The 13600-nt window shown below is 40.6% G+C and overlaps 1 protein-coding gene across 1 annotated transcript in view; it reads left to right on the forward strand.

Annotated features, from left to right (window-relative positions):
* CDYL2 (chromodomain Y like 2) overlaps window positions 1-6236 on the forward strand; it is a 65878-nt gene extending 59642 nt beyond the window's left edge. The window contains exon 7 of the mRNA XM_072980421.2: window positions 648-6236. Within this exon, the coding sequence (XP_072836522.2) occupies window positions 648-806 (159 nt within the window). The 3' untranslated portion in view covers window positions 807-6236. The remainder of the gene's footprint in view (window positions 1-647) is intronic.
* Window positions 6237-13600: the final 7364 nt, after the last annotated feature.

Genomic DNA, 13600 nt, shown 5'->3' on the forward strand with positions numbered 1-13600 from the left:
CTGGAGGGTTTTCAGATTTAGAAAGAAGGAAGAAACAAGTTGATTTGTTAATGCACACACTCCTATTATAATATTTTTATTTGAATGGTTCTAAAGCGGTAGGTTAGAAAAGCCTAGTTTTAAGCAAGCAAGCAAGGGAAATTAAGTTTTTGTTCTACGTTTCTCTTTCTTTGGTTCTTGTTGTAACCAGTGTAGTGATGCAGGTCCTCACAAGTTCTTGAACTCACACTCTTGTCAGAAAAACAAAGCAAAGAACTGGCTTCCCAAAGCAGGAAGATGTTTTGCCCAAATTCCCTCGTTTTAGGGCAAAATTTGTGTCGTTTGAGTAAATTGTACAACCTGTATAGATCTGGTTTAAAATATGTAGGTGAGGAAACTCACACACTAAATAACATAAAGTCACATGTACATATAAAAGGTTTTGCTCCAATGGCTATTTTGTAAGGGTGGTTTGGTCTTGAATGGAGAATTAAAAGCCATTAAATTTATAAACAACCTGCTTTGGGCATGAGCGACACTCAGGAGCATCATGGTGAGCATCTTCACTTTCAAATATACATTCAACTTAAATATATCGCTGTGCTGTTTTCCTCCACTGGGGCAGGTATGTTCAAATGATGGAATATTTGTTTGTTTTTACATTTTAGGTGTTAGAAGAATCAAAATGCCTTGTGCGGAGTTTCTTAAAATCTGGTCTCGAAGATGTAAATGAGAAAGAGTGCCAGATGTTAAAACAGCTGTGGAGTTCTTCCAAAGGACTGGATTCATTATTCAGTTATCTACAGGACAAAATTTATGACGTCTGACATGGCTAAGCAGCGTGAAGCGAGGAAAAACAAAGGTGGAGGAAAACGAGATTTCAAGTGTCACAGAGTAATAACATCATGGTCAAATCCAGATCCAAGATGTCCTTCAGAGGAAATTGTGGACCGTGTCTGTAACACACCTGTGGTCGTGTCCGTTTTCTTGTGAGTTCGATTCAGCCGCTTGTCCTGGCAAGATTTTTCCTTATAGAAAAGAGGACGGCCCCAGGATGCAGAGCCTTTGCTGAGAGCTGCATCTTCTAGCTGGAAAGAACAACACATTCCATGTGCTCCAAAGGCACTCTTGTTAGCTCCTAGACAGCGAAATGTGAATATCAATTCATTTCGTCATTGTTTTTAAACGAATGGATTCTTCTTCTTACAATCAACTTGTCTTTGCATTGATCCAAGCGACTCGATCTCAGCTTCAGGCCAGGATCATGCTTTGGCGGCCCAACCGTAGATATATTTCAGTACTTCTTTTCTTTACTTTTTTTCAGAAGGTTAACAATGGAGTGAATGGGGGGGGAGGCGATATAATTTATATCTATGATGTATAAAATAATAATTATTTTGCAACTACAAAGAACCTATTAGAAATTCTTCCTGTGTTTTTCTCCCCCAGTTAAATTTATTTAATTAATTTATTTGTGTGGTTGTGTACCTTAGTATGTTTATAGGTATGTATTTATATAGATATATACATGCGCATATGCATTGGTGTGTGTGTATATGTGATGGTGTACGTATACACACATGTCCACACACTTGACTGTTGACCTTGTTAAGATGCTATTTTTAGCATTGTTTTACGCCATTATAATTATCTTGTTTCCCAAACTTGGATATGTTTTGCACAGTTCGACAAGGCTCTTTGGTTTACTTTAAACAGATTGATCCGTGTGGATAAGAAAAAGAGGGTTACGCAGAAGAGGCCCTAGATGCAGAAAATAGTACGAAACAGGTACAGAGGGTAGATATCATTGCATAATATTGATCAAGAAAAACCAGCCTAAACCTGAAGCTGTGTGTGTTACACGAATCCTCTTCTTCTTCCTGACAACTTGAGGTATAGTGTAGGGGGTGTTGTTGTTTTTTTTAATTAAAAAATGCGTATATGTTTACTATGTTTACTATATTTTTCTTGTTGGCTGGACATGAAAAAACAGGGTGAATGGTGTGTAAACGGAGGTGCCAATAAACAGTTAAGCCCCTCTTTGGCCCGGGGAGCTTGGCGGTCTAGGTCTCATGAGCTTCTCAGTGTAAGAGAAATGCTGGTGAGAAGCTACTACGCTGTGAATTATTAGATAACAAAAACTCCCTTTTTCTGTCTCTTTTTTTGGCACGTGGCGGTTGGCTTCTCCACCTCCAAATTGGGTGAAGACATCAGTTTCCCTCAGAACGATCACTCTTCTTTTGCCGGGTGTGATCCCTGATATATCTAGAAAAGAATTTTTTCCCATATTGCATCAGTTTAATGCCTTTACGATGGGTGGGTTTAAGTCCCCAGAGAAAAATAATAGAAGAGGCGCATCCTTCAAATGAAGCAACGACAATGGCCAGCCAACGTGTGTTAAGGCAGGACGTTTCTGTGCCCAAGCTAGTCAAAATAGGTATATACTTTTCACTTTCAAACTGCTAAAGTTGAAGGCAACTTTTCACACTGCAAATGTGAACACTGAATATAAACATTTGCTTGTAGTATCATTTGTTCCCTGTAGCAAACAAGAAGGACTTCCGGAAGTTTCTGAAACATTATTTTCCCCCTCATCGCCATGTTTTTGCTTTGTTTTTTCCCTCTCTGCCCAGTATGAGCGTAGAAAACAGTTTCTTTTTAAATTCCTTCCCTGTTTCTCTTTGAGAGCTTCCAAAAAAGACAGTAGGGTAGGAGGGAGGGTTTAATCTTTTGCTCTCTATGAGGTAGAAGTCCAACCTATTCAAAGGCATACATGGAGATCATTGTGCAGAGCTTCTAGTTAACGTAGAGAACATCTTCCAGTTAAAAATTGTCTATATATCTTTTTGGAAATAAATATTCAGTGTGGTTTGCATTGTAAGGAAAGAGGGAAAGGTTGATTTCTCTGAAATGAACTGGGAATTATTTCTAGTCGCCCCTTTACCATTATACTACTGGACTCCAGTTTAGCTTCCTTAGATTAATGTATGGAACTAAAATCAGAATGTTACATACGCACTGGCAGAAGATGTCCTCGCAGTGTATGATCTCGAGGGAGAATATTCGAAATTTGCCTCTCTCAACAAGTGGTACAGCCTCAAGAGGATTTATCTCCCACAGACTGATGAACTGGCAGGAATTGTTCCCATACTAAGATTTGCTGACAGACAGAGTTCTCGACATTTTGCTCTCTGGACAAAAGATGTTCATAATACACCCGATTTTTTTCACATATGCTGATCAGTTTCTTCTAGAGACTTTTCAAAATTTCCATATTGCCACATTTCTTTAGTAAAAGTGTGTTGAAACACACTGAACTACAATCTCTTTTTTAAAAAAGACTCTTAAGCTTTTAAACATTTTTTAAAATCATAACTACACGGTTAATCCAATTTCCATGAAATCTTTTTTTTAAAGGGCATTCTCTCTTTTTTTAGAAAAAACAACTCATCCAGATCTCTCTTTCTGTCATCACTGGGTATTCAGTTCGGTAGGTGTACTGTATATACTAGATCAAATATCTTGAATATTCACAGTATTTAATAAAATAAATAAATAAATGCAGATTTGTTGTTAAGTATGTTACATTATTTCATGTAAATGGTTTTGTACAAATCTTTAAAGATCTGCAGTTTTTTGCATTTGTAAATATGGAAAAGTAAGCAACTTCATTTCTGTGTGTTTGTCTTGCATGTATATTTTTGCTGTACATAAAACAGCTTAGTTGGCTATCCTTCTGTTTCAACGAATAAGCTTTCAGACTTTAATACAGTATATATATTTTCAAAAATATAAACTTTTATATTTCCGTGGTAGATTAGGGTAAGCGTTGTAGGCAATCTTTTCCCCACTCTGGCTGACCGTTCTTTAAATTCCTCGCATTCCAGGGCTGGTGCCAATTATTTTTCACTTTGAATAATTTTATCGTTTATTCTTCTAAATATATGCAGCAGGGTTTTGCTGGTTGGTTTTCATTGCAGCCTTGAAATCAATGATTTTAAGCTACCGATCTGTAAATTTACTGCATTTGTGAATAAGCCTTACCACTAGTTTGGATCAAACAGTGTGAATTGTGTCAGGAAGGTGGAGAGGGTTCGACTAGTTGTGATGGCACCAAACCATGGTTTAGAATCAGGGCAGGGAATCACAGCTTAGAAGAGCTTCATGGCGCCGTTGTTGAACTGCTGTACTGCAGCCAAAACTGTGCTCACAACCCGGGGTTCAATCCCAGGTAGCCGGCTCAAGGTTCACTCAGCCTTCTATCCTTCCGTGGTCGGTAAAATGAGTACCCACTGCGGAGGGGGAGCAATGTGTAGCCTGCATGGTTGACTTGTAAACCACCCAAAGAGTGCTTGAAGCACTATGGGGCGGTATATAAGCAGCACACTTTGCTTTTATGGGCCTCATATGGCCCACAGAGGGAGGGGTGCCCCTCCTACCCAAAGCCCTTCCCACTTTTGAAACCCAGCACTCTCCCAGATAAAAAATAGAATTGCTGCTGTTGCCAATGGCGGATCAAATTTAGCACAACTACTCTCCGCCCCCCCCCCCCTTGAGTTCTTTGGAGATGCACTGGGGAGGGCTGACTCTTGATAGAGGGGATGGAAAGACTCCATCCACCACTTCTGTTGGGCACCTGGTACGGTCAAAAGTGTGGCTACATCCTGATATGTCTCAGGCTACAGAAGGTTGATGGGGGAAGACTTCTATCTCCCACCTTCTTTTAATTCCCCACCCTTGGATTATCCAAGGATGGATAATCATCCTTAAGATACAAACCAAGGGGCGGGGGCAACTTCATAATGAACATTTTGTTGCACATGTTCCCCCCCCCCCCCCGCCGAATGCTCTTCTTCATGAAAGTTGCTTCTCTAGGACAGAAGCCAAGACGTTGTTCTAGAGACTGAACGCTACCGATGGGGAAGGTTGTTCAGTACAATCCATATTCAAAGAACTAGGTTGGGGAATGGCCATCACTGCTAATTAAACCCTAAGAAATTCAACCGCATTCAGATAACTGGGAAATCTTAACATGCAAGGCCTTAATTTTGTTTCCTTGTGAAATGGATAATACGGGTTGTTTCTTTCAAACAACATAGCTAGGCTTGTAGACGCGGGCTTTGTTCCCTATAAACTGTGCATATTGTCCACCCCATTGTGTTAATCAATCTCAGGCTGTGGGTGTCTGCATCTATAAAAGTCAAATCTGGCTGAGGCCAGCTCTTTAGGAGACACTAAAGAAGTTTACATAAGAGACCTATAGACAATCTTAATCGTAGTACATTTAAGTACTCCGTTTCCTGGATGTGTTATCTCTGTCTACCCAATTAAAATGTAAGTTTTTAAGCCATACTGAATCTCTTTAAATACTACATGGTAAATCATTCACTAACTCATGAAAGGATTTCGGCTTCTGGGAAATAATATCTATAAATATTTATATATATAAACACACACACATATATATAAATATAAATAATGTATCTTCCATTAAAATAAAATAAGGACCAAAGAGTACAGTTTTCCTAAATAAGCATTACTCTAAAAATGAACCAGTTTTATTTGTATAGCAAAGAAAATACTCCCTTTCAACCTTCATTTTCTAACCTTTTTCACTCATTTTGTAATATTTTTCATTCATTTCAGGGAGATTAGGGGGAAAAGCAGGATAACCAGAAATGGTCTATCTGCTACAAAGGTTTAGAAAAATGAAAAATAGCTTATGAATGATGGAGTGTCTATTGGTAAGGCTTATTACCAAACCTCTGAGATAAAGCAGATAACCAAAAAGGAAAAAAAATGAGGGCGAAAATTTAACGTAATTTGTTCGTCAAAACCTATTTGATTTCTCACGAATATCTTGCACAAAGAAATGAAAATGTAGACTTTTTCCAATTAGGCCCATCAATTATTTTGTTGTCTGGTTGTCATAGAATAAAAAGGAAACCATTTCCAATATCTGTAACGATGGTGAGTGCACAGTATAATGTATATGATGGCATGAGGCACCCGTTAACCACAGTGTTGTAAATAATATTTCAGAAAGTCGTTCAGTACTGACGGACATGTATCTTCTGATATATCGGATATTTGACTGTCTAGATTGAATTGTACACAATATATTTGTCGATGGTCCTGTAAACTAGTGTATGAACACATTTTTCTGGGTGCCTTAGAAGTTGTATTTTTCATGTGTGTTAATATGCAGTATTTATACATTGTGAGAAGCTGCTTTGAATAAAAACACTGAAACTCTTGTTTCGCGACTTTGGGGTTTTACAAGGAGCCGTGGTGAAATTCTCTCAAGGCACGCTGAAATGTGTTTTCAGTCCTGTCAAAGCCAAATTGAGGGTGAAGATTCCCATGAGATCCTACAAGCTGGCCATAGTAGGTTCTTCGCAGCCTGGCTCCACAACAGATGCTGGAGAGGGGCAATCCCATCACCAGCACCTAGCATCCTGATTGCTCCTCCCTGAGGCTTTCTCCCTCCACAACCTGGCTCAACAGATCCCAGTTTCCCCATTTTCTTTCTATCGTGCCCCTTCCTTGAGCGTTACAGAACACTGCTGGAAATCAAAATGGCCGCTCCCCTGGAGCATTACGGGCAGAACACCGTCTTGCGCTTCTCAGAGTTAAAACAAAAAAAATGATGGTAGCTATGCTGGCCCATTTGAGAGAAAGAAAACAAAATCCACAGTCGGGCAATACTATGATTAAAGATGTGGGCAATTTTGATGGGTCTGAAAGCCAATTTCATCGCTCCACCCCTTTGAGCTACACTGCAACCTAATGCAAAGAATCTTTGGGCAAGACATGCAGAAAAGCAGGAAAAGCTACTGAAACAAGAAAATGCTTGTGTTAATAGCCTTCTGCCACATTTCAACAGTGTTGTTGTTGTTGTTTAGTCGTGTCCGACTCTTCGTGACCCCATGGACCAGAGCACACCAGGCCCTCCTGTCTTCCACTGCCTCCCGGAGTTGTGTCAAATTCATGTTGGTCACTTCGATGACATTGTCCAACCATCTCGTCCTCTGTTGTCCCCTTCTCCTCTTGCCCTCACACTTTCCTAACATCAGGGTCTTTTCCAGGGAGTCTTCTCTTCTCATGAGATGGCCAAACAGTGTGGCAGAAGGCTATTCAACAGTGTGGCAGAAGGCTATTAACACAAGATGGTGGGAGGTGGGTCCCAAAACAATGTTACTTGCTAGAGACACAAAGCTGATGTGTCTGTTCCTTGGCCTGGGTGGATCAACAATAGCTTGTGCCATTTTGGTTGGTTTTAACAAAGGTTTTGTGGGTTTTCCTAGGACTTCCTTCTGGGTACCCTGTTTCCCCGAAAATAAGACCTAACCTGAAAATAAGCCCTAGTATGATTTTTCAAGATGCTCAAAATACAAGCCCAACCCAAAAAATAAGCCCTAGTTAGGCGAAACCCCGCCCTCCACCCTTGTGCAGCAACCAGAAGATGACATGTCTATATTTGAATAAATGTAGATGGTTGTAAATGAAAAAAAAACATCCCCTGAAAATAAGCCCTACGGCATTTTTTGGAGCAAAAATTAATATAAGACCCTGTCTTATTTCCGGGGGAACATGGTAGACCTTTCTGGAATTGCTCAGTAAGGCTGCATTCCTAGCAAAATATATTTGAGTGTAGATCTTTGATGTGAGAGCTAATATGGTATATGTGGCAGAGTTGAATTAGAAACTGACTGGGGAGGTGCAATGGTCAACCACTTCTTGAACATCTTACATATATTGGAAAATCTGGCTGTGGATGGTGTCTGAAACAAGCCCAACCAAAAGAAGACAGAACTTGGGCTGAATCATAGAGAGGAGGCATTGTTTCATCAGCATGGTTTGCCCTGGTCACTTGCATTGAGAGATGTTGCCTTACTTCACATTAATTGTTTTAAGACTACTATTTGAGTCTCCTAGACTAGCAGTGGCTCTCAAAGCTGTGATACATACCTACCACCAGTGGAGCACATAAGTAGTATTTATTGGCTTTGTCGGGTGTTTGGCATTATTGTTTATTTTATCTTTGTAAACCGCTTAAAGTAGTGTCCCATACTAAGTCAGTGGTATATAAATTTATGAAATAAAATAAATAAAACCCATTAGGGTCCCTGTAAGTCAGAAGCAACAGCACAGGGCATAACAATCTGTGAAACTCAATAGATCTGCTCATTACCCTGCAGAAGATCAAGGTGTAAAACAGGATAATCAGCAACAACTTTTTTTCCTTATGAAACTGGGGGAGCAGAAAAAAGCCCAGCTATGACAGGCTGGATAAAGATTCCTGCCAGGTTTTCCCCGAATCCTTCCAGTTCCTACAAATCTTTAGCCATGACTGATAAAACTGCAAATAGTTTGTATGGGAGCAAGGAAATTAGGATTTGACTCATATTTCCTGCAGTCATCATGTGTTTATGTCACCATATTGGTATAACAATACTTCACCTCTGTGCATTATTTACTTGCTGGCTGCCACAGTTTTGTTCTAATGGAAAGACTGTGGGAAGGTGTTCAGATGTGTCTGAGCAGATAAACAACCTTATTTGCCTGCACAGGGGTGTCAAAACAATATTTTTATACTGATGCTTCTTTCGAGTTTCATTTGCCATTATAAAGCAGAAGCTAAATTGAAAATAAAAGTGCCGTAAAACATTTACTGTACGTTCTACCATAAGGAAGTGCTTCATTTTAGAATGATACAGTCGACTGGAAGGAAGGAAGGAAGGAAGGAAGGAAGGAAGGAAGGAAGGAAGGAAGGAAGGAAGGAAGGAAGGAAGGAAGGAAGGAAGGAAGGAAGGAAGGAAGGAAGGAAGGAAGGAAGGAGAGGAAATGATATGAATACAGTATGTCCTGGAAAATTATTTGGGAGGAGGAGAATAAACAAAAAAATAACCAGATCCAACCAGTTCTACTGTAATTACATCAGTCTTTGTAATATTAGCTATAGCTTGCTGACTCAGGCTGAAGTTACCTACTTTTATTCCACTGTGATACATCATAGAGGGCCACCTACACTGTGATGTATCATACAGCTCATCTTAGACTTTAATTTTGTGCTCACTTAACAAGGTGTAAGACTCACTAAGTGATTGAGCTGTGAACAGCTAGGCTGGACAACCAAATAGACAAGGATATAGTAGTAACTACGGAACCATGGCTTAAATTTCCCACACAAACAAAGTAAAGCTCTAGGTGTTGTTAAGGCTTTTATTTTGTATGGAACAAGAAATGCCTGATGTTCAATCTCGATTCCGAAACAGAAGAGGCCCTCAAGATCATAATGTGCAGATATCTGCTGGCTACTGGAGCATGTCAAAAAATTTTAGAAGATCAGAATGTGCTTTATAAGCTACATCAAAACTGTTGACTGCATTGATCATGAGAAGCTATAGACAGTCCTGAAAGAAATGTTGTGCCTCAGGTCTTGATTGTCCTGATGTGTGACTAGTGTCATGACCAAACCACAAGAGCTGAGAAGAACTGCTGAGGACAGGACATTTGGATGATCACTCATTCATTGGGTCTCCTTAAGTCGGAGGTGAGTTGAGGGCATGTAATGATGATGACAACAGACCGATCCAGGCCAAGAAAATTGGGCTGTCTAGTCGTACTCGTGGTATGATGCAATGTTATTTATTCGTCAATCTTTCCATCGTGGCCATGCTGACTGAAAGATTCAGGGAGTTGTGATCCAAAAATGAAAGGGGGAAAAAAATCCAAATGCTAATTTTAGGTTAAAAAAAAAAAAAGGAACATCATTAAATACTTCTTTTCACCTAGTTTTTTTGTTAAAGATGTAACCCGTCTCTTGGATTTTACTGCTGTGAGACCGTGGCTTTTCCATGTGTGTGTGTCAGTGTTTATCTGACATGTTCTTGATTCTGAATATATTTCAAGTTCAAGTTTAGTTCAAGTTTATTGTATTAGCTAAAATCCATCGCAATTGTTTAAAATACAAATATGATCAAGTAAAATCATGATGAAATCACAGACCTATAAAATAATAAGAGACCCTTCATTTTGTACTGTTAATTATTTTGTGCACTCCCCTTGACTCTCTTGACAATCTATGGAAGGAAGGAAGGAAGGAAGGAAGGAAGGAAGGAAGGAAGGAAGGAAGGAAGGAAGGAAGGAAGGAAGGAAGGAAGGAAGGAAGGAAGGAAGGAAGGAAGGAAGGAAGGAAGGAAGGAAGGAAGGAAGGAAGGAAGGAAGGTGAATCCTTACAACTACTGCAAGATGTAGACTCCTTACGGAAAGGATTGATTGATTGATTGATTGATTGATTGATTGATTGATTGATTGATTGATTGATTGATTCATTCATTCATTCATTCATTCATTCATTCATTGATTCATTGATTCATTGATTCATTGATTCATTGGTTGATTCATTCATTCCTTTCAATTTTATACCGCCCATTTGGTCGAAAGCCACTTTGAGGACAGGATAGAATCCTGATAATCATAGCCGATTGTTCATTTAATATCCTTCATGTAACAGCTATTTATTGAACACATGAATAGAAGACACAAGAAGATACAATAAAATAATAGATTGGTATATAAAGGCTTTTCCAACGCCCTTATCATCACCCCCACCACCATCATCATTATTAGTCAGCTACTGGGGCAGGGGGATTAATTTTCTCCCCTTTCGAACTGCCACTCTCCATGGAGATTCAAAATGCAATTATACTCCAGAGAGAGAGAAGAAAGTTGTTATAAAAAGAAAGACCTTGCAAATACAATTATTGAAGGCCTGAATGGTGAACAAACATTGTTTTATTAAACCATATCACATGCTAAAAATGGCATGTCGTCTCACTCGCTCACATCTCCCACTTGGTTCAAGTCAACTGCATCGCACTCTAAGCTTGAAATGACTAGTATAGGTTTATTTCCCCTCACTTGTTCCTTGGGACTTTTAAGGCTTTGAAATCATAAAACATTACATTTCTAGAAAAAAAAATACTGATTACTTTATTACTGAATTATATGAAACTTTCTATATTTCTTCTCAACTATTGGCCAAAATCCAGTAGTAACTCACAGCTAGAGTAGGTCACTGAAGCAGTGGGGATTTGGTGAGTCAACCCCTGTCAGGACACGTCTACACTGTCCTCTGTGGAGGGACAAGGGAAGTGAAATTTTCTTCGTCTTTCTGCTAGACCAGCCATTTTCAACCCACCCACCCCTGCCCCATGGCCATAAACACAATAGGAAAGAAATATAGGCCAAACCAGGATTTGTATAAGTAGCATGACAAAGTTTATAAGGTTCTGTGTGAAGATTTGTTTCAAGTCTGTGGCCCCCATCAAATGTGTTAGGGGCCCCGAGGGGACCGGTGTGACCGGTCTAAGTCTGCCATCCAGATTCTTTTATCTTTCAATGAGGGCTTTACTGGCCAGTCCTTAAAAGGGATTGTTGTCCTCTGGTGACCCTTGAAAGGCAGGGTTTCCCTCCCTAATACAGGTACTTAGCTACCTTACAATCTGAGCAGGGTAACACTTTGGTAATTCGCCCATCATCAACCCTTCCCAGAACTGTAAAAATCTTAAGCCCGTTTCTACTACTTGCACAAGATGACCTGTACGTTTGCTGGGCTCTTTAGTGGCAACTTGACAACTTCGTTTCGTTTAGTCGTGTCCAACTCTTCGTGACCCCATGGACCAGAGCACGCCAGGCCCTCCTATCTTCCACTGCCTCCCGGAGTTCTGTCAATTTCCTGTCGGTTGCTTCGCAGACACTGTCCAGCCATCTCGTCCTCGGTCGTCCCCTTCTCCTCTTGCCCTCACACTTTCCTAACATCAAAGTCTTTTCCAAGGAGTCTTCTCTTCTCATCAGATGGCTAAAGTACTGGAGCCTCAGCTTCAGGATCTGTCCTTCCAGTGAGCACTCAGGATTGATTTCCTTTAGAATGGATAGGTTTGTTCTCCTTGCAGTCCAGGGGACTCCACGTAGAGTCTCCTCCAGCACCACAATTCAAAGGCATCAATTCTTCAGTGGTCAGCCTTCTTTATGGTCCAGCTCTCACTTCCATACATGACTACAGGAAAAACCATAGCTTTGACTTTGCGGATCTTTGTCAGCAAGGTGATGTCTCTGCTTTTTAAGATGCTGTCGAGGTTTGTCATCGCTTTCCTCCCAAGAAGCAGGTGTCTTTTAATTTCGTAGCTGCTGTCTCCATCTGCAGTGATTATGGAGCCCAAGAAAGTAAAATCTGTCACTGCCTCCATATCTTCCCCTTCTATTTGCCAGGAGGTGATGGGACCAGTGGCCATTATCTTAGTTTTTTTGATGTTGAGTTTCAGGCCATTTTTTGCACTCTCCTTTTTCACCCTCATTGCAAGGTTCTTTGTAACTTGACAACTACTCACCTAAAAGTGCCTGTTTACAGTATGCTTTGGTTGACAGAACCAAATGGGCATTTAACACAAAATAATTAGAGAAACAGACCTCCCCAGTAACACAACGGCTTGATGAAACCACCTCCGAGGACCCTCTTTAGAGGCCTTTCCCCATCAAACTGGAATGTTGTCGGTTTAAAATCTTCCTGGGCTTCTTTTTTTTGTTCTTTCTTGCGTGTTTAAAGACGAGGACTGAAGCGCATTGTTCCATTCCTCCCTAAAATATTTATGACGAAGGGCTCTGGGCTGGAAGAGGGTGGCTGTGTGCCAGTCAAAAGATCAGTCAGCATTTGGGAGAGATGAGCAGGTGGGTGGAAGGGAGAAGGCACCGAGTGTGAACTCTGTGCTTAAAGCCTTTAAATTAAAATCCCCACTCTAGAGGCAAACATTTTCTTACAAGCAGAGGGGAAAAAAAGGCTCAGTAGCAAACGAACATAACGTCACGTGCATTGTCTGTCCCTTTTTCACGCTATGTGCCATTAAGTTGCCTCTGAGTTATGGAGGCCCAATGAACGAGAGTCAATCCATCTTGTATTCGGTCTTCCTCTTTCCCTGCTGCCTCCAACTTTTCCCAGCAAAAACTAAATAAAGGGACTTTCAATGAGACCACGAGGGTGGCAAACCACATGGAAAATAAATCTGGCGGTCTTAAGGAATGAAGATAAATGCGACTTTAAATCGGAGCGGGCAGTCTTCCCCATCTTGTTGGCCCACACCATAGCTGATTCTTGAAGAATTATGGGAACGGTAGCCCAACAAGATTTGGAAAGCCACATGTTCCCGATCCCTGATCCATACCTTCGTTTTTCAAGCGGGGAGAACACACAGTCCTCTCACACTCTTCTTTATTCTTGTATCCCCACACTGTGTCGTCAGATGCTTCACCGTCAGGACATTGCTGCTAGAAGCTTGCTCCCACATTCTAGTGCAAGAGGGTAGCAGGGTAGACATTCCATCTCAGTGGCCCCCCTGCCATTTCCGAAAACCACTCCACTGTTCATGCTTAAAAACAAGGCTGCAGCCTTAGTTGCCCTCTACGGGTTGCCTTTTTTGATACCTTTTTTGTGATTTTTTTTAAGCCCAGTTCTATTATAACATGGCTCTTATGTTTTTATTAAGGCCAGCTCTACTAATAGGCAGAGTGGAATTGCCGCCTCAGGTGACAGAATGCCAGGCACGGTGAATTGAAGTGGAGG

Source organism: Pogona vitticeps, chromosome 10 (assembly GCF_051106095.1).
Source record: "Pogona vitticeps strain Pit_001003342236 chromosome 10, PviZW2.1, whole genome shotgun sequence".
In the NCBI taxonomy this organism is placed as follows: domain Eukaryota; kingdom Metazoa; phylum Chordata; class Lepidosauria; order Squamata; family Agamidae; genus Pogona; species Pogona vitticeps.